Source organism: Aulonocara stuartgranti (genome assembly GCF_965226115.1).
Source record: "Aulonocara stuartgranti genome assembly, chromosome: 4".
Lineage (NCBI taxonomy): Eukaryota > Metazoa > Chordata > Actinopteri > Cichliformes > Cichlidae > Aulonocara > Aulonocara stuartgranti.
In genome coordinates, this window is record NC_138942.1 from 25560435 (window position 1) to 25581334 (window position 20900).

The 20900-nt window shown below is 40.8% G+C and overlaps 2 protein-coding genes across 3 annotated transcripts; both read left to right on the forward strand.

Annotated features, from left to right (window-relative positions):
• Positions 1-3567: 3567 nt before the first annotated feature.
• On the forward strand, positions 3568-12965 carry rangap1a (RAN GTPase activating protein 1a). Of its 2 annotated transcripts, none has more exons than XM_082529449.1 (16): positions 3568-3668; positions 4455-4574; positions 4673-4800; positions 6738-6797; positions 6887-7066; positions 7199-7333; positions 7549-7707; positions 8096-8209; positions 8657-8756; positions 8886-8970; positions 9931-10075; positions 10422-10538; positions 10638-10743; positions 11683-11771; positions 11851-12015; positions 12331-12965. In XM_082529449.1, the coding sequence occupies exons 2-15, from the start codon at positions 4463-4465 to the stop codon at positions 11974-11976; spliced, it is 1656 nt and encodes a 551-aa protein (XP_082385575.1). In that variant the 5' UTR covers positions 3568-3668; positions 4455-4462; the 3' UTR covers positions 11977-12015; positions 12331-12965. The 2 variants fall into 2 exon arrangements, with proteins under 2 accessions (XP_082385575.1, XP_082385574.1); XM_082529448.1 differs by having other exon boundaries at positions 11851-11972.
• A 1025-nt stretch (positions 12966-13990) lies between these two features.
• Positions 13991-20531, forward strand: chadla (chondroadherin-like a; the record flags this gene model as incomplete). Its single annotated transcript, XM_082529452.1, has 10 exons — positions 13991-16166; positions 16729-16923; positions 17001-17156; positions 17256-17401; positions 17633-17871; positions 18079-18341; positions 18987-19323; positions 19418-19770; positions 19991-20157; positions 20240-20531. The coding sequence occupies exons 1-10, from the start codon at positions 16008-16010 to the stop codon at positions 20529-20531; spliced, it is 2307 nt and encodes a 768-aa protein (XP_082385578.1). The 5' UTR covers positions 13991-16007.
• Between the last annotated feature and the right edge of the window lie 369 nt (positions 20532-20900).

Sequence of the window (20900 nt, forward strand, 5' to 3'; positions counted from 1 at the left end):
AATGCTGACCCACATCCACCCATCCACATTAAGGGGACGGCTGTGGAGCGTGTGAGCAGCTTCAAGTTCCTGGGAGTCCACATCTCCGAGGATCTCACCTGGACGACCAACTGCTCCAAGCTGGTCAAGAAGGCTCACCAGCGCCTCTTCTTCTTGAGGACTCTGAGGAAGAACCACCTGTCCTCAGACATCCTGGTGAACTTCTATCGCTGCACCATCGAGAGCATCCTGACCAACTGTATAACAGTCTGGTACGGGAACTGCTCTGCCTCGGACCGGAAGGCGTTGCAGAGGGTCGTGAAAACTGCCCAGCGCTTCGCCGGAGCACCACTTCCTGCCATAAAACACATCTACAGGAAGCGGTGTCTGAAAAGGGCTGGGAAAATCATCAAAGACCCCAGTCACCCATCACATGGACTCTTCACCCTCCTGCCCTCTGGGAGGCGCCACAGGAGCCTCTGGACTAAGACCACCAGGTACCGGAACAGCTTCTTCCCCACAGCTGTCAGACTCCTGAACTCTGCCTCCTGACATCTGACCCACATTAACACATGGACTGAACATACACACACACACAATGGACAACTGTACCCTCAAACACACAATAATAACATGGACTGAACCACCACTCACAACCACTAGCACTTTATATAGCCTCTGTAGAAACTATCTACACCCTCACTTATCTTAACTGCACTACTGTATAGCTCTGTGTAAATAATCATTCTGTACATTCGATAATCTTTAATCCTACAACTGTTTACAACTTGCATAGTTCCCATTTCTGTATAGCTGTATATCTCAGATTTCTGTAAAGTTATTTATTTCATATTCTGTATAGTTTTTCATATTTATATCCTGTTCATATCCTGTACATAGCTTGTACTCACTACAGCCTGTACATACTTATAGTTATAGAATATTCACAACATACTTCATACCGTGTACATTATAACATACCATAATAGACCCATTTCTGTAATATACTTACATATCTATATTATTGCTAATATATATTGTAATATATCTATATCACTAAAGCACTTCTGGATGGATGCAAACTGCATTTCGTTGCCCTGTACCTGTGCATGTGCAATGACAATAAAGTTGAATTCTATTCTATTCTATTCTATATAAAATTGTATTTATCCATTACCAAGGTGATTATCTCAGCATGATGTCCAGTGTGTCCTTAAAACATCTGATAAGACAGGAGAAGTGGAGCACAAAAGAAGAAGCAGCAGGCTTAAATGAAGATAGATAAATAATAGATATTTCATTCTGAAGGTTACGTGCTTAAAAATTAGGCGAAATCTAGCAAAGACCTGATACCTGAACCTTCAGCTGATTCATTTACTGTTCACTGAAGCGTCATCAGAAATGGTTTCAGTGTGAAAAGGCTGTCAAGAAGCCATTCTTAAGGGAGGGAAATAGGAAGAAAAGCCTGAGGTGTGGCACAGTATATGTAAACTGGACTTAAAATGATGGAGTTATCAATTCAAATTTGACATTTTTAGAAATTAGAGAACAGATACAAATGTATAAGCACTGTCACGTCTTTTAAAAAGCTATCTTAAATAAACTGAATTACTGTATTATACAAAACATTCACATTTATTCCCAGTTTACTAGACCCCTCTTTTCCTTTTTTTACTCACATCGCAATCTTTGCTGTATTTCCCCCTACATTTTTTAATTTAGTGTATGAAACACTTCAATAATATTTAGAAATAATGATATGAACTGGCATTAAGCTGATGTATAAATAAAGCTGATATTGTTTGATTTACTCTAACTCACATGGTATTTGCATACAATAAAAAATACAAACCATGATACATAATTTCTTTACAGGCATAACTATACAAAATAAAATTCAGAGGGGTTTTATTTTGGTAATATGATAATATTTTAACAACCAAAAGCAAGGTTGTTGCGCCCCACTTTGCCTGCTGCACTGGAAACCTGTCAAACCTGTTTGTAAAGGAGATGATCAAGTTTGAGCATAAAAAATGGTTCTTAGTTTAATCTGAATGTACTACATTTCACTTTACAAAATCGTTATAAATGGTTTAATTTCTGTTATGCGGTCAAACTACATGGATGCATGAGGTGGTGATGAAAAAAATGTTAGATAGATGAAACAGCACCATTTTGGAGGGGAAGAAATGATTGAATCAGCCAATCAGAAGCTGGTAAAGTGCTGTAGTGTTGGTGAGAAGGCATGCTTCAGACTAAAAACAGCAAGGACAACAAGGATACCTATATAATACTGTGATAAACTGATGATTAACTAACGGTTCATCTTATATTTGTAAGGTATTTTAAACCTTTTAAGCACTAAGACAAAAATTGAACTAAAATCACACAACTATGGGTACCATAATATTTCCTGAGTCCGCACAGTCACAGCACACAGAAGGAAATTTTGCATTTAGCAGAGCAGATCAGCACAGTCAAGAGATGATGAATCACATGATCATATCCTGTAAGTGTGACAAATAGAAGGAGATGACCTCTGATCTCTATTGAAATAAAACTGCCGCCCTTTAGCGCATCACAGGCTCTGGACATATTTAACTTAACGAGCTAGGGCCTACCAGCTCTGACATCCACAAGAATAAAAGCAGTTTGACAAAGCCTGCATAAATATGCCAGCAGGCATAGCGGGTAGGTCTTTGGCATAATGCCAAAGACCTACCCGCTATGCCATTTGTTGACTCGTCTTCACCCCCATACACATCTGGAATATATCAGAAAGAGGCCCACCATCACACTGCTGTATGGCACCTACAAGTGTCTGAAATTACAAAGGCAGCCCTCAGAGGAGAAAACGTGCAGTTTGACCTCATGACTGAGGACACACACAATCACATGCAGGCATAAGTGTTCATAACTCCGAGTTTAAAGTTTCTGGTGATCATAAAGATATGCAAAATCACCATTCAGATGGTAGTGAGACCTGCTATGATGTTTAGTTTGGAGACGGTGGCACTGATAACAAGGGAAGAAGCGATATTGAATATATGGAATAAAGGATGTTAAAGATGGAGCTGCCAGTTAAGAGGATAATAAGAAGACTACAGAGAAGATACATCGATGCAGTGAAAGAGGACATGCAGAGAGTTGATGTGAAGCGGATGGTGAACTCTAAAGGGAACAGCCAAAAGAAGAACAAGAATAAAAGAGGATCTCTGTAATGTTGCAACTAGTTTGTATTTTCCATGAGAAATAAAACATAACAAATTGGCATGGCAGAATATTTTCGAAGATTAATGGGTTATTAACATCTCAGGATTTGTTGCTTTTGTTTCTGATTCACTTCCTGGCTGACCTTCGTATTTTATTTTTGTAGTTTGGCTGAAGTTCTGATGCTGGCTTGTTTTAGACAAGTAATCTAAAACTTCAGTATAAGAACAAAAGCTATTCATTAAAGGCAAAGAAAATAAATAAACAAATTAAAAAACAAACAAACTTCAAGATATAAAGGTTATGAGGCTGCTTTTTAATTTTTGAAGACAGACTAATATTTTTGTTAAGGTCCTTCCTTACCAGTTGGTGGCGGTAATGCACCATTTTCGCTGATAAAACTCACGAAGAAGAAGAAGAGGCGCAATAGCGAGGGAGCGACCCGCCGGACTGTATTCAAGCGGCACAGCAGTGTTGTGGTAATGACAGCATTCATTTATATAAAGAGTAGACTCATGTTTAGCTAAAACGCGATTTAGGGTGTGTAAAATAACTAATTCAACCCGAGGGCTGGGGCTAACCTCGGCGCTGGCCAACTTGAAAGGTTTGCTAACAGATGACTGACCGAGCTGTAACCACGTTGAATGGACCTTTGCTAGCACGTGAATCTTTTCTGTTCATATTCGCATAAGAAAATATGTAATTATGGCATAAAGATGGATTATAAATTCCAGAAACGATCGTAAAGGCTCCACGGACACGAGCCTGTTACAGTTCATGCAGGTATATTAGCATAACGGTAGCAACGTTAGCCCATGCTAGGCGCCGGTTGCTTGTAAGAGGAAATCCACCCCAAAACAACTCTGTCTCAGTGACCGTTACGTCAAAGCTGTCGGCTGTCTCCGGGTATTAGACGAGCACACAGAGTGCAGACGTTATGTAGGAGACTGTAGAGATTACTGGTTACACAGTGTAGACATGGGAGCTCCGGTGGTTTTCCAGACTTAAAATCAGTGTTTGAAGTGCATTATTCCCTCAGTGGAACAAGCGCTTTCAGCTGTTTTTGTGTCGCAGTAAGGGTAGGTTTTCCAGAAAAAACCCGCGCTCTTTAAACCAGATTGTTCACACCCAGCTGAATAATTTAGAGTTTGAATGACTTCTTTTGGGTGCTTTTGTTTTGGTTCTGTTAGCATCTGGTATTGGGCAGAGGAGTCAGACAGCGGAGTTTATCATGAAGTTTAAAAAGTGATGCATTTGGTCCTCAGGTGCCAGGATGGCGACAGACGACGTTGCGCAGTTGGCTGACTCTCTGGCCAAAACTGGAGTGGAGGATGGAGAGCTCAGTTACAAAGGACAGGGAAGAAAGCTGGATGATGCTCAGTCAGGTGAGTGTCACTTAATCACTAAAATAATCCAAAGGCTTGGCTTTAATGATTTTTCTTATGTGTTACCTGTTTTAATATGATCATTTGAATCTCTGCAGTTGAGGAGATGGTGAAGGAGATCCAGGACTTTGAGGGTTTACAAGCTCTGAGATTGGAGGGAAACACTGTAGGTGTGGAGGCAGCACAGGCCATCGCTAAGGCCCTGGAGACAAAGAGTGCATTGATGGTGAGACGTTTTTCTCTGTTCATCATCTCTAACATTTCAGCAGTTTTATATTTCTCCACAATAAATACGAACTAATAAAAATACAATTAATATTAATATGGAGCAGGGCGATATGGCCAAAAATATTTATCACGATATATATTTGAAAATTTGCGATAACGATATAACTGACGATATAATTGATGCGAGACAAAATACAACTCCACAACATTACTAGCGCAAAAAGACAACCTTCCATTTATTTTCACTTAAACAAGAAGCTGGTTTTTATGTACATTAAAGCTTTATAAAAATGTAACAGTGCAAATGCAAATTCCTTGCTGAAAGTTTAACCAAAAGGCATTTCCAGTAGAAATGGGCTGACATATCCTGAGCATAACCATGTATAATATCCACTGAAGTTAAAAAGAGGTGCTTTGCAACATTAAACTGCAGTGTGCAGTACGCATTTTTCAGACCATAAGGTGCACGGGATTATAAGGCACATTAAGCGAAACAAAGCAGTCAGATAAATCAAACTTTATTAAACTCATTCTTCTTGCTTCCTCCACTTCTGTACCATTGATTCATTAATGTTGAATTCTCTGGCAGCTGCTCTATTCCCATGTTGTTGCAGTATATTAATGACTAACCTCGTATTGTGGATGGATTATCTCAGTTGTTCTCCTGACTGAAGATTGGTCCTTTTACAGCATCCTGCCATGCGATTGCATTTGTCTCTAACCATGAGGAACCTTAACGTTAACTTTTATAAGTGGAAAAGTGTTAGTGTTCGTCCTCCAGCTTCACTGTTTATGTTATGCTAACATAGCTGTGTCGCTAGCGATCACGTAGCACATCATTATATACCAGCTAGCCCAACTTCAGTAACCCTACAAACGTCACTGCTGTTTAGTTTCCTGTCTTCATTTATGTTGGAAGTGATAGCAGAGCTGTACGTTTGATTTTTTTCAGAAATCTCTCAGTCAGAACATGCAATATCATGTTTAGGTAACTAGCGAAACTAGCGAGCTAACTTCCGCTAGCTTCCTGCTAACTTCTAACTCTGTTAAATATAATAAATTTTGTTTTCATGGATGCCTGGAAGTTAAACTTCATAGTTACACCTGGTAAAGCAGCAATGCTGATCGTTTTATTAAAGATGAAAGAATTTAGACAGTTTTTAACTCTAAGTGATGCTGCAGTGTTGTTTGACCTGAAGAATACGGAGTTTAGGACCCAGATTACTCCCAGATTTAAGAGCATCTTAGTCCGACAAATATGACAATAACAACGGCCGCTTGCATGTTCTGCAAAAAAATGTGCTTTGTTGTGTATCTGACGGACAAACACCAAACCAGTTCCACATCACTGAAGTTGCACCATTTGTACAAACCAATTCTGGTTCATCTGTTTCACTCAACAATCGGCCATGTGCGTATGAAAACAAAGGCACTGCGCATGCGCGTTCTATTCATATTCTATCTCGATATTTCATTTTCCTATCGTTGCCTAACATTATACCGGTATTACCGTGAACGGTATAATATGGCCCACCCTATATTAATATTCCAAAGGCATATGATGAAAGGTGCTTTATCATAGCAAATGTTTGAAGTATGAAAATCTGGAATGAGAAATCCAAACGTTTATCCAATTCATGGCTTGGGTGAAGGGGGGTTGGCATCCTGCAGCTGCCTTAGGGCGATAGGTTGGGTGCACACTTAAAATAAGAAGTTTCATATGCAGATGAACTGATAACTTAGTCCGACACAATGTTTAAATATGGCTGAAAACAGCCTTCTGCTCTCTGTCACACTGATACCTGCAACAAGCATGGGTGAATCTAATAATAATTTATATGATTAACTGCCCTGTAATGGAATACAATCAGTCAGTCAATCATCTTGTGGCTTCCACTGACACTGCTCTTGTCTCCTTGCTTCCTTCCTCCTCAGCGTTGTTACTGGAGTGACATGTTTACAGGTCGCCTGCGCTCTGAGATCCCACCTTCCCTGGTACTACATGATTATCAATAACACATCAATTTTGACTCCCAAGCGGTTAGTTTTGATTCACTTCCTATTTTCCTATTTTTGTTTTGTAGAATTCACTGGGTGATGCTCTGATGCTGGCGGGTGCCAGGCTCACAGTTTTAGACCTCAGCGACAATGCTTTTGGACCCGATGGAGTAAAGGGCATTGAGAATCTGCTAAAGAGTTCCACCTGCTACACACTGCAGGAGCTACGGCTCAACAACTGTGGCATGGGCATCGGAGGTGGCAAGGTAAGTGTGGAGATGACACGTGTTCTTGGATAAGGTCGTCATTGTCAAGAATAAAGCATCAAAGATGAAAACCAGACAAGTGGACAGATGCATCCTAGATCATTATGACTGTACTTGTTTTGTACTCCTCAGATTTTAGCTGCATCATTGATCTACAACCATAAAAAATCCAGCGCTGTGGGATCGCCCCTCAGCCTGAAGGTGTTTGTTGCTGGAAGAAACCGACTGGAGAATGACGGAGCCACTGCCCTCGCTCAGGCTTTTAAGGTAAGACTGATTTTCATCGACAGGCTTCATTTTGATTCATCAGAACGACTGTTTCTCATACGTCTCTTAATGATTGACACGTTTTATTCTTGGACCACTTCGTATAAATAATTATCAGCCAGTTTATGCTGTCAGACACATTCAAAGTAGATCTTTACAGTTTTATCTTTTATGTGTAAGCAGCGAACGTGTACGATTAAAGTTTGTCTTTCCAGCTTATGGGCAGCATGGAGGAGGTTCACATGCCCCAGAATGGCATCAACCACGCAGGTGTGACCGCCCTGGCCGAAGCCATGCAACACAATCCAGGACTTCGAATCCTCAATCTGAATGACAACACGTTCACTGAGAAGGGGGCTATGGCCATGGCTCAGGTATACATATGTAAGGGATTAGTAGTTGCATATCTAGACAGTGAGTTGTTGTTTTTTTTAAACAGAGTTTGTGCACTCATGAAATACCTGAAAAGTATTTGAAAACGTTCATTTCCCAGGCCTGGAAAAAGAATCTTGGATAGTCTTGAAAAAGGCATGGAAATCTGCTTCACTGACACCTGCACAAAAGAGTGATTGGTTTAAAAGGCACAGAGGAAAGATCTGTATTGTTTATATAACTCTTTAAAGTTATGCCTTCACAAGATACATTTGTACAGTGCCTGCAAAATAGGACAGAATGATTTGAATATAGTGAAAATATGCATCACCATCATTTGTACTGGTTATTTTCAGCCTGATACAGCAGATACTGTCTGTGTCTTCACAGGCCTTGAAACACTTGCGGAGCATCCAGGTGATAAACTTTGGAGACTGTTTGGTACGACCGGAAGGAGCCAAAGCGATTGCAGTGAGCGTGTCAGAGGGGCTGCCGATCCTCAAGGTAAGTGAGGGCAACCCTCTACTGCCAGCTCTTTGTTGCAAGTTGTTGTTGGCAGTAGGCTTGGACAATATTTAATTTTTTTTCCCCCTATCATCCTGACAACAGGGCACAGGGTTAATGATGGTATTAGAGTTGTAACGATTCATCGATTAACTTGATTATAAAAAAATCTTTAATGTAAAAGTTTGCTTCGACGCTTATCGTTTAATTCACGCTCAGTTGTCACCATGAAAGCTTTTCTCTCACATTTGCAACAAAGAATAGACCTGCAGTAGAAACCTATCTAGGAGCTCGCGTGTGAAGGAAAACTTTACTTTACAGCTGCTCCTATCCAACGCCTTTTGTTTTACATAGTGGAAGTCTACAGTGACGTTACAGAAGTTAAAATAAAAGCATATGTATGTACGTGGGACACCTTTCTGAATAAATAGTTTTTATGTTCCACAGGAGCTCAATTTGTCGTACGGTGAGATTACTGAGGATGCTGCTCTGGTCGTAGCACAGGCAGTAAAAGACAAGGACCAACTGGAGAAACTGGACCTAAATGGTACAAAGAATGCAGTCGGTGTCAGTCATGATGCTTCTGTTGTTTGTTTGTATTTGAGACATTATGGAGGAATGTTGTTTTAGCTGCATTTGGCTTCATGGCTTGTGTGAAAGGATCTCTGGTTTTCAGGTAACTGCATCGGAGAGGATGGTTGCAGAGCCTTGAAAGTCGCCATGGAAGCCATGAACATGAGCGAGCTACTTGGATCACTCAGGTAAATCACAGCTTAGTCTGACTCCTGTTTGCTTGAGCTGCATCCACAGTGGTTGTGATTCATAGCAGAAAGTGACATTCAGAGCCTCCCCCCCCCCCCACAACTCTCTTTTTGAGGTTCTTCATATGAACTTACAGCAACTTAAAAAAGTATCTCAAAGACAAAATATTATAGATACATCTTTCATGCCTTGGATTTGTTAAAGTAGTCAAAGAGTTGCCCAATGACATGGAATAAGTCCCACCTCGGTGGCTTCGTTTGCTTCCAGTTCAACAGAATAAGTTTTCGTCAATAACAGCGCAAATCCGATTAACATGTATTGATTATTTGACAATTCTAGGGTTGCTGCTTTCACCCAAAATAATGTCTGGTTTGGGCCCCGAGCAATTTGCTTTAGCAAAACTTCTGACAAGGCCTGAAATGTCTTAGTGCAAAATCCTCGGATGTGTGGACAGGTTCAGGATTTTTGAGCTAGAGAAGCCGGTATTTGTTCGCTTCGATCGCAGGATGAATCGTTTTAGGAAGGAAGCCAGTTTGCGTTTTGATAAATGTAGCCTGTGTAGAACCTTGAATTGTAATAGGCCTTTATCTGGCACATGCTGACGAGGTCCGTAGATGCTCTTGAGCCTTCTGACATCTGCTGTCTATAATCTTTATACTGAGATCCTCCTGCCAGGCTTCTCTTAAATACTCTACTCAAATACTAACCAGCATGACGTGGACAGTACCCGAGATAAACTTTTCTCAAATCCCAGGTGAGTGATTCAAACGGCTGCCAACTCAGGATACCATTGAATGACACGGTAGTAAATACATCACATGTCAGATGTCAAATATCAGTTTATCAAGTGATGTGAAACGCGCAAATCGCATCTACTGTGGACGCAGCTTTAGGTCATGAAGTCTTTTTGCAAAGTCCTCACTACAGAGCTGTGCTTTAAAAAAAAAAAACTTCTTCAGTGATGATGAGGGCGAGCCAGATGATGATGACGAGGAGGACGAAGACGACGATGAGGAAGAAGATGATGACGAGGACGATGTGGACGAGGAGGAAGTAGAGGAAGAAGAGGAAGAAGAGGAGGAAGAGGAAAGCACTGGCAATAAGGTAAGACATGTCTGTTCATTGCAATAGTTTTAACACAAGTTGGCTCAAGTTAAATGAGTAAAATGGCATCAAATGTGTCTGTAATTATAATTTTTTAAATTCTAACCATTAAATCTCTATAAGGAAAAAAATATACACTAGTTCTAAGTAGGATATATGTAAGATATGGGCCTTATTGAATCCAAATGATGACTAACATGTTAAAGTATTGAGGGACGTCACTATTATGTCTAACAGAAGCCTCATTCTGTACTGAATAGGTGACAGGAAGTCTAAAATCCACACTAGCTGTGATCATATGCACACATTTGTGTTTTGACTTTTTCCTTTTGCCTTGTTCTTACAGTTTTCCACCCCACAGTCAACACCTCGACCCCCAGAAGTCTCCTCCTTCCTCAGCTTTCCCTCCCCTGACAAACTGCTTAAACTGGGCCCCACGAGAGCATTGCTTATTGAGCAGCAGGTAGCAAAGAAATCTCCAGTGACATTAAAACACACTTGTAATCCTATGCAAAGATCCAGCAGTTCTTTAGTGTGTAAACATTTCTTCTTCTGGGCCCAGGTGGATGTTTCAGACGCTACAAAAACAGCTGAAGCCTTCCTCAAGATTGCATCTGTGTACAAGGAGGACAATACTGAAGTGAAGAATGCAGTGTTGGACAGTATTGGTAAGACACTTTGTGGAGTTGAGTCATCTTGCAAATGCCAGACTTGTGTGACATTTGTGTATTTTAGTTATTTTGTGCTAAGCTGTTTGATTCTTTCTTTCTTTTTCTTTTTTTCACATATTACTTTGAGTATTAGTATAGTTTTCTCATTTTCAGCTATTGCTGAAGCTTAAAATGCTCTTAAATTATTTTTATTTAATTTTATTTAAATAATCCTACAATTTACTTCATCTAAGTCATTAGAAAGCTCAGTCTACTCTGGAAAAAGTGGTTTTGGCTCATCACAGTTAGAGCCAGCTGTCACGTTTGGCTGCCACTTGCAAACAAAGGGTTTGTGCGGAAGGTGGGCGGGGCTTCTGTCCTCACCGGTCTCGTCGAGTTCATACGGAGTCAAAAATTTTAAGTGGAGCTTTATAATAATAGATCCACTTAAAGGTTTATTTAGAACAAAAGCCACATGTAAAACTGGCATTTGTTTCTGTTGTTGTATACAGTATGTGCCAGAGTTTTTTTTTTTTTGTTTTTTTTTTTGTTTTGTTTTTTGTTTTTTTGTTTTTTAAATGTATGTTATTTATTTATTTTCATTGTTTTTACACTAGCATGGTGTGTATGGATTTATGAAGCAGTATAAAATCATTAGCTTCAGATGCTGGTAGTTGTTTCCATCCAAGAGAGCCACGCTAACCTTAAGATATAACGATATATATATGTATACGTTCCCCACACGTTGCACTTTTTTTTCATATTATTGTAATTTTTCCCATCAACAAACAAATTGGTGGATGGAAAGTTGTGCTTTAAAAAAATAAATAATCTTATTTTGCTTTGCATAAATGTGTGTTTTGTAGTGCTTGGAGTTGGAGAAACTAAACTTGTTGTCAGTGATGTGTTATTCCAGTGTTGAAAATTCTGTTTGTAAAGATGGTTTTCCTCTTGCAGATGGGCTCCTGAGGAAAGCTTTCACCTCCTCTTCCTTCCAAGGCTACAGCTTTGTATCATCTTTATTAGTGCTGCTTGGACTTATTAAGGTATGAAACACTCTGCAAAATGTGTCTTTGGTTTGCTCCCCCCCCCCCCCCCCTAATGTTTTTGGTCCTCTACCTTCAGAGCGAGGATAAGGTGAAACCTGTGATTGTGGTCCCCGGCCACCTCCAAGCTTTGGAGCATGTCGTTCGACAGGACTACTTCCCCAAAGAGAGCGTGGCTGTGCTGGAGGCCTTCATGTCCCGGTAAGGACGTGACAGAATGAGCCAATCAAAAGGCAGCTTCCAGGTACAAAACGCCATTATTTCCTATCCTTAGTAACGTAGCACATAAATGCTTCTGCACCAGGTGCGTAAACAGATGGTGATTAATTCGCCCTGGTTTTATCTCACTTTTGTGTTGGAGAGGATTCATTATATTCTTGATTAAACTATTTATATAATGCAATATTTTGGTGCAGTTTACTTATAAAAAAATTAATAATTAAATAATTATTGTTGATTTTGGGGTGTTTCATGGGATCCTAGAAAATCTCCAGATCTTTTAATGAAAAAATTGTAATACAGGATAAATAATTGTACAATCTGCACGTGTCATTCTTAGGAATAACAAGACCTTGGAGTCATGTGGAAATGCTAAAAACAATCTCCAATCAACACTGCAGAGAGTCCGGTCTCAGAGCTGAGGACTGTGGACACGTGCGCATAGACTGATCATTCATGGCCTTTGGAAACCAGCACACACAAACACAAAAGTAAAAAAGAGGAGCACTTGAGAAAACCCCTTTTTTCCCTGGACTTCGGACATAACTTGAATATGTCTTATGAAATAGAAAAAGCTCTGAAGGTGTGAAATTGTTGAAGCCTTTTGTATATGTTCAAATAACTACCAGACAGCACTGACACCTTTAACTTCACCTTCTTTGTATATGGGTGAATGAGAAAAGGCCTCACGCTCCACAGATGACAGCTGTAAACCAGGATCAGTGTGGACTTGGCACTTGCAGCTATTGTGGCTTCTCTATTTAATTTTCACCTTTGCTGTTCTCTTGTTTCACACCAAATATTTGTTATATATTCACAAATATTGTCAAATTGTGATATTAAAATATCTATTGACAAGCAGAAACAAGACTGTAACATACCACATTAAAATGCATTAAATAAATTGAAATGTATTTTCAGGTTAGACAGTTGTTGATGAAATTGTGTTGCAAAAATAAAGCTCATTTGAGTGTTGTTGTTGTTTTTTTTAAGTGTCTGCAAGCTGACTGTGTAGTTTCTACAACCCCGATTCCAAAAAAGACAAAATGCTGTTTAAAGGAAATAAAACTGGAATGCAGTGATTTGCAAGTCTCATAAACCCATATTTTATTCACAATAAAACATGGAAAATGTTAAATATTTAAACTGATAAGGGAAACTACTGAAACAGCTGAAGGAAAATTCAGGTTAACTGGCAACGGGTCAGTAACGTGATTGGATATATATTAACCAATCTGGCAAAAGACCTTGTCCACAATTTACGGAGCAATTTCAGAATAATCTGCACATTTGAAAGGCACCATTAATGTTGAATGGTATAAGGTCAGCTTTTAGAGCAATATGTGCTCCCATCCAGATAATGTCTTTTTCAGAAAAAGGCCTTGCATATCTCAGCAAGACGATGCTAAACCTAGCGAAGAGGTTCAGTGCTGAAATGGCCTGGCTGCAGTTAAAAGAAGAAGGCTGTTGTGGTGAACGTGGCTCTTTCCCAAATAATTTTTTCCTTCTTCGAATGTTGCAGTCAGAATAAAAATGGGATTTATAAGCATTTCAAATCATTACACTTAGGTTTTTTTATATTTCAGATAGCATCCGAGCTTTTATTGGAATGAGTTTTATTTAAAAATAAAAAGCAAAACTTTAAACTCCAAAGATGTAATGCAGATACAGATTTTACAGTAATGCAAAACGGAGAAAGAAAAGTTGAAATGGTAGTAATAACTAGAAAAAGTTGCATTTCCTGCGAAAATGCTGTGTGAATGCCTTGCAGTGGAATCTGAAAACAGCAGGAGAACTATCTGATGAAAACACTGTGTAGAAGCTGAACTCTTTGCTGAAAACTGCTTTATTTGAAAGGGTACACTGAACAGTGTCACTAAAGCAGAGTGCATGCAAGCAGAGGTGTGCTAACAGCAACAAGTAGGATTCAAAAAGCTGAAATTCTTCTGAAAGAGCAGAAGAGGCTGCAATTTTTCAGCTACTCATTGAGCCAAACTGGTTCTCACGTAACTGAAAAAAGCTGACAATTCTGATAAAAACAGCAGAAGAGGCTGAGATTTGTGCTGATAAGAGGTGAAAACGCTGAAATTTCTGCTGAAAAGAGGCAGAACAACCTGGTTCTGCTCAATTTCAGTCCACCAATCAGAGGTACTGCGCCGTTTTTTGGAGTTACAAAACGTTGTGTAACTACTGTAAAACTCGGTGGGATAGAAGCACTTGTCCTGTCACTTGTACTGGGTGAATCGGCAGACTTTGAACCTTCACTGCGGACAGAAAGGACAGATTTCCACCCCTCAAACAAATGTAATTTATGGCTCAACGGTAAGATGACTGTAAAAACTGCTTCGACCGTGAGTGTCAGCAGTGTCTGAAGATGAATTGGCACAAGCCTCATTTGTTAACTTTGCTTTGTTAAGGAGATATGACGATTTGAAAAGGGCTCTCATTAAAGAGTTCCAGCGCTGATTTTGAACAAACTCTCCATTGACTTTCTATGGAGAGTTTTCAGACTTTGTGTTGCTCTGAGGCAATCTGATAAAAATCTGTAACTTCCACAACAATGATAGTGACATTTTCTGAAAGCCAGCAAAAATCCCCACGTTTTGATGTATAATTTGTGGAGGTTGAGTGAAAATTGAGTGAGTAGCAAGAAGTTGTTCAGACATGAAGAGAAAGTTCAGAAAGGACAAGTTGTCACTCTGAGTTAATTGCATAGCAACCATAACAACGCATGTATTTTCTGGAAAATCACAAAGCTGCAACTGAAAACTTAAAGAGGCATTAAATTAAAACAGTAACACATATGAAAAAGCTGAATCACACATAAAAAGCCCAATAATTTGAGAACATTTTAAAGTTTGAATGGAGTTTCTACGTGAAAGTATGAGGAAGTAGTTAAGTTTCAAAAACAAGCAAGTTTTAGCAGAATTGTGGAAGTTTTCCATTCATTTCAATGGGACAAAAGGAAAAAAGTGTAATATTTTAAAAAGTATAATAGTAATAAATACCAAAAGATATAGCCGGAATTAGCAGAAATAACGGAATACTTTGAGGCATTCACACAATTATTATTGCCTGATGAAGCAGGCTTTTTTAAGGTTATAATGGAAGCTTATGGATGAAACTCCGGCATTCAGATTTAAAAGCCTTGATTTTTCCAAACCAGCAGTGAGTTATTTCATCTCATGTGTCAGCAAATAGAAGCTGCTCGCTTCTTGTGCCTCAGAAAATGTGAAGCCAGTGTGTTAATTTGCAGAGAGAGGACACAAAGATCAGGGGTCACCACAAAAGAATTTACCAAAGTCTTGTTTGTTAGCCTGTTGGACCACAGGCTGTAAGTACTGAGCACACTCAGAGTGAAGTAAAGCCCTCAGTGAACAACTTAAAGCCCGAACTGGCAGATTAAATCCATCTCTAATTCTTGTTACCAAGGAAACACTGATAGCACAGCCATATGGTTAAAGGTAAGCCAAGCTGCTTGTTTTCAGTGAGTCTGGGTTTTGAACTCGGATTTTCTTTGGAGTTTAGATTTCTCATATGGTAGCATTCAGTGTTAAGCTATATAGTGTAAGATATTGAGTATCGATCAGTTTTGATCATCACCTGCTACATCTATATTTTAAAAATGGCAGATAAATGATGTGTGCCATGTGTTGCTAAAGCCAAACCGTTGAGTTTTGGGAACCAGGAACCAGTTGTGGGAGATCAGGGGAAATCAAACAAAGTAAAAGGCTATGCTGGTTTCAACCGTGGAGAGCTCTTCTGCCTCCTTAAAGATACCTTAGGTAACATGACAATCCTTCAAAAATATTTTATAGACATGAAAGGAAAAGCAGAGTCCTTTATCCAACTAAATGAGGAGGAATCCATGTTTCAAGACCCCCAAATCTGTTGTTTTGCTTCTGTAAGGTGCAGAAGAGCTTTATAACTTGAACTAGTGTGTCTAGTGTCTGTCTCCCAACCCGGGGCCTTTAGCCACTCCTGTAATTCTATTTCTAACATGTGTTACTGGCACAGATGCAGATCTTCTCTGCTGAAGTCGTCCTCCTTGTTTTAACACTGTCTTTACCCGTGGAAGCCAAAAAGTGTCCCAGAGCCTGCAGTTGTGACAGCATCACACTCACAACAGCCTGTGTGGGCAAGAACCTAACAGATGTCCCCTCGACTGTGGAGGAGGTGAGGAATTCAGGGGTTTTGCTGTATCTTAGACATGTAGGCTTTTTAAACTGAGGGTTGATAACAAGCTGGATGGATCCTCTCCTCTTTACTCTGAAGGATGGCGCGTGCATGTGTTTCAATAACAATTTCAAATGCTCTCCTCTTAACCTGACTGAGATGCTCTGGCACGACCTGAAAAGGGTTTTCAATTAAGACATCCCAGAAATATCGATGAACTGAAACAGGTTTATAGGACAAAGATTTCTCCTCAGTGAAACATCAGAAACATCTAAAGGGAGTTTGCTGCTGCTAAAGAAGCTTCTGTAAAATACTGCATGTAATTATTTTCCAGCCTGTGTTGTGAATGATCACTCATTGTCCTCAGTAAAGAAAGAATGAAAGCGTATAATTATGAAGCACGGACCACATTCTGTGAGTAATTAGTGCTGAAATCAAGAGAGAGTGATTTTAGAACCAAAGAGTGATTAGCTAACCAGACTTATTATCTGAATAAACCAGCCTCACTCTGGTTTCCGTCCTGGCATGTAATTGTGTGTCCAATACTCATTGTTTCCTCTAGATTACTGTGAAACTCGACCTGAGAAATAACAACTTGCAGGTGCTGTCCAGGGGGACATTCATGCACACACCCTACCTCACCCATCTCAACCTGCAGCGCTGCAACATCATCGAGATTAAAGAGGGCGCCTTTCGGACTCTTGGCCGAGTGGTCTCTCTAAACCTGGCTCACAACAAAATTGAAATCCTTTACCAAGTAAGATCAGAGGCCCGCAGTTTTTCCTCTCGAGTCTTTATTATGAGAATGATGTTCTCTTCTTTTCACTGCTGCAGGAGTCCTTTGACGGTCTGTCCTCCCTGAAAGAGCTGCGACTTGACAACAATCGCATCGAGGAGATCCAGCCTGGAGCCTTCACACAGCTCGGCTTCCTCAACACACTGGCCATAACCCACAACCAGCTGGTTTACATCCCTAACATGGTCTTCCAGGTACTCCAAATTATGGGTAAATACGTTAATAATCTTTTTGGATGTGTTTGGTAATGCGATTCCACAACGGTCCTCCTTCTCCTCCTCTTCCTCCTCAAGGGGCTGCAGAACATTAAGTTTCTTCGTCTTAGCCACAACTCTCTGAACAACCTGGCACCTGAGGCGTTTGCTGGGCTCTTCACCCTCAGCCGCCTCGACTTGGATCACAATGAGCTGCAGTTCTTCCCCACACAGACAATGACGAGGTGGGACAACCTGGACGACTGTTATGGGACGTATTGATATGTGTGTTTTAATGTGTGTTTAGCATTGAATCCTCAGCTGCAGCAGCACTCAGAAAGAAGTCAATAATATATATATATATATATATATATATATATATATATATATATATATATATATATATATATATATGTAGTAAAATTTGTGAGCTTTTAAGTGACAATTTTAAATTGCCATGTCCTCCACCTGTTAAGACTCCGTGAGGTCACACGGCTGCACATGAACCACAACCCCATGGTCTACCTCGGGGAAGATTCCGTTTCCATGGCAAAGCTTACACACCTGTACCTCAGCCACATGTCCCTTCAGGACCTCTCAGACAAGGCCTTCTCTCAAGCCCCCCTCCTCTCACACCTTGACCTCAGCCACAACCATCTTCGGTACGTGGAGCCCTTCTCAGGCCCTAGAGACCTCACCAGCCTCAACCTGACAGGTAAAGCCTGTGTTCTGATATTTTTTATTGGACACAGATTTTTACTTTAACATAACAGGCTTTCATTTTTTCCAAACCAGCAGATGTAAGTGATCTGACTTCTCATGTCTCATAGTGAGGCCAAGAAAGAAAGATGTAGGGGGGTGATAGCATACCATGTGTCATTTTTACATGCTGACCAACAGGCATTTCTTACTTTTTCTAAAGGGAACCCCATCTACTGTAACTGCTACATGTCTCCACTGAGGCAGTGGGCGAGAGTTAGTGGTGTGAAGCTGCTGGGGGCCTGCTCTGGACCTCCTCACCTCTCAGATGAGCCTCTGCAGGCGGTGTCTCCTCTGGATCTGCGCTGCAGGAGGGGGGAGTCACCGGTGGAGGAGGAGGAGAGTACGGAAAGAGTCCCACCCACGGTCACAGCCACTGCCAAGCCAAAGCAGAAGGTCAAGTGTCCAGCTAACTGTGAATGTGATGTAAGTTGGAGACAGAAAACACTTCTGGGACACAATGAAAGCAGGAAGAAAAAATAAAAACTCCAGTTTCTCATAGATTTGCTGTTTTACCACACTCTCACTTGGCTCACTTGTACTTACTTACTTCGCTAATCACAGTAGAGCACTTGGCTCTCAGACTGTGGCTTACTTGTGATTCCTAGGATATTTAAAAGTAGAATGGGAGGCACAGCCTTCAGCTTTCAGGGCCCTAATCTGTGGTACCAGCTTCCAGTTTGGATTCAGGAGGCAGACACCCTCTCTAGTTTTAAGCTAGAGAGTTATGCTAAAAGGGTTTTGATAAAGCATATATTTAGGGGTTGGATCAAGTGGCCATGCTATATGAATAAAATTGAGTTGAAAGCTCTAAAACTCCACTGTAGGTTGATGGGTAACATAGTGGTAGATTTTTGGCACACCACAAATAATGCTTCAAAGGCCTTTAAATGAAGGCTAATGCTGCATGCTACAAGGCAGCTGTTTTACTCATATGTTTATCAGTGTCTCAGAGCACTGTGATATGTCGGTATTCTATTAAGTAAACCCTCAGAGTACTTCCTCGATGACTGTTTGTTATTTCCACTGAGATGTTTTGCAGGTTTCACATTCAAAACTGATTTTCTCTAGACTGAGACCCAGCATGCCACATGTGAGGGTCGGGGCCATACTAGAATCCCACGAGGCTTCCCTGCCCAGACGCAGTTGCTGGACCTCCACGATAATGACTTCCACTACCTTCCAGCCAACAGCTTCCCAGGCAGCAGCCAACTTGTTTCTCTTCACTTGCAGTCCTGCAAAATCCATGAAATTGAAGGTGGTGCCCTCCAAGGGATGAAAAACCTTTTGTATTTGTATCTTTCTGATAATGACCTCATGTCCTTGGACCCCAAGGCCTTTGCTGGAGTGCCCAAGCTCACCTACATCCACCTGGAGAGGAACAAGCTGGCGCAGTTCCCTGGATCAGGTCAGTGGAAAAATTACATTAAGTCTGCCTCAGTAGATACTATCTACAAGAAACACTGGAACTAAAACATGGCTGTTCTGTGTCTTTCTTCTAGCTCTGTCACTCTTACCAAGTCTGGTTGTGTTACACCTGGAGCAAAATGCCATCTCTAAACTTAAGACCAGTGGGTTGCTGTCCTCACTGGGCTCTAAACTTACTGAGTTATATCTGGGCAATAACAACTTAACTTACATTGCCAAGGGCGCTCTTGACTCTGACTCTCTATGTACCCTTCACCTGGATTCAAATCAGCTGACTGAGGTGCCCACCCACGCTCTGCTTGAGACCCCTAATCTGCAGGAGCTCAACCTCTCTGGGAACTCAGTTCGTTGGGTGGGACCAAATGCTTTCCAGCCCTTATCCAAAAGTCTGAAGAGACTTTACATGGATCATATGGGAATGGAAAAGGTACGAGAGACCCTTTTAAGCTAATATCACAAGTTCGTTTGCAACGTGTTTATGTTTTCTCAGCATTGTCAGTATTTGAACACCAGCCAGGTTTCCAATATCTAGTCCAAACGTGACTGTACTGTTTATGTGAAAATATGTGCTGATTATTCACTGCACTGAGGGCTTGTTCAAGATAAAGAATTTTCTTTTCAACTCTTTGTATTGCACCACTGTGCAGATCTCCAAGGATGCACTGCTGGGGCTGGCCTCAGAGCTGCGGACTTTGACTGTGAGAGGAAACCAGCTGGAGGAGTTTCCTGATCTGAGCCCACTCACCGGCCTGGAGACTGTGGACCTGCAGGACAACCCACTGCGTTGTGACTGCTCTCTGCTTCCTCTGCGCAGGTCGGTGTAAGATTTACCTGGGACTACAGTTAGAATGAACTGACAGCTTTACTGACTCTGTCTCTTTGTATCTGTGGCTCAGGTGGATGGAGAATGTTAGTTTGGAGCTGACCGCAACTTGTGGTCACCCTCCTGAGCTCAGAGGTCAGAAGGTCCGGGGCATCCACGTCTTCAAGTCCTGCCCAGAGAACATTTCTCCACCAGAAAAGAAGAGTGCTGCATATCCAAAAGTGAAGAAATCCAAAGCAGACTCCTTGAAATCCCGAAAAGTCAAAGCACAGACCACAGCTAAAGTCGCCAAACTGCCCAGGAAGCAGCCTCAAAGAAAACCTGGGCCACCAAAAGTAACAAAGAAAAAGAAGATACTGAAATGAGAACATGTAACTCATTTCCTCTTTTTGCAATAAACCTGAGTGTTAAGGAGCTGGGTTTCTTGAAAGCTACATTTGTTTGGTTCTAAATTAAAATGTTGAGCCATGCAAGTCTTTTGTATCCAAGCGAAAAATCAAAGTCAAAAAGTCAGAGGAAACCTGACAGTCACTCAGCCAATCTCTCACCATTCTTGCAGGGATACTTTAATGCAACACTAAAAAGGTTTGTTGAGAGAGAATAACAACGCATTTTTAGAGGAGCCCAACTGCTATGCATATTACAGAAATGTATATTTAGTGGTGCACATACTAATTTACAGAGGCCAAGCGTCAAGTGTCTATAGGTGAAATCAGCGAGGCCATGTTATCCCA

Excerpts from the sequence above, each read along its gene's own strand:
- rangap1a (XM_082529448.1), top strand. The coding sequence starts at position 4,463 with ATGGCGACAGACGACGTTGCGCAGTTGGCTGACTCTCTGGCCAAAACT. Across the intron at positions 7,708-8,095 it reads GGGCTATGGCCATGGCTCAG|GCCTTGAAACACTTGCGGAG; the intron begins GTATACATATGT and ends GTGTCTTCACAG. Across the intron at positions 8,210-8,656 it reads AGGGGCTGCCGATCCTCAAG|GAGCTCAATTTGTCGTACGG; the intron begins GTAAGTGAGGGC and ends TATGTTCCACAG.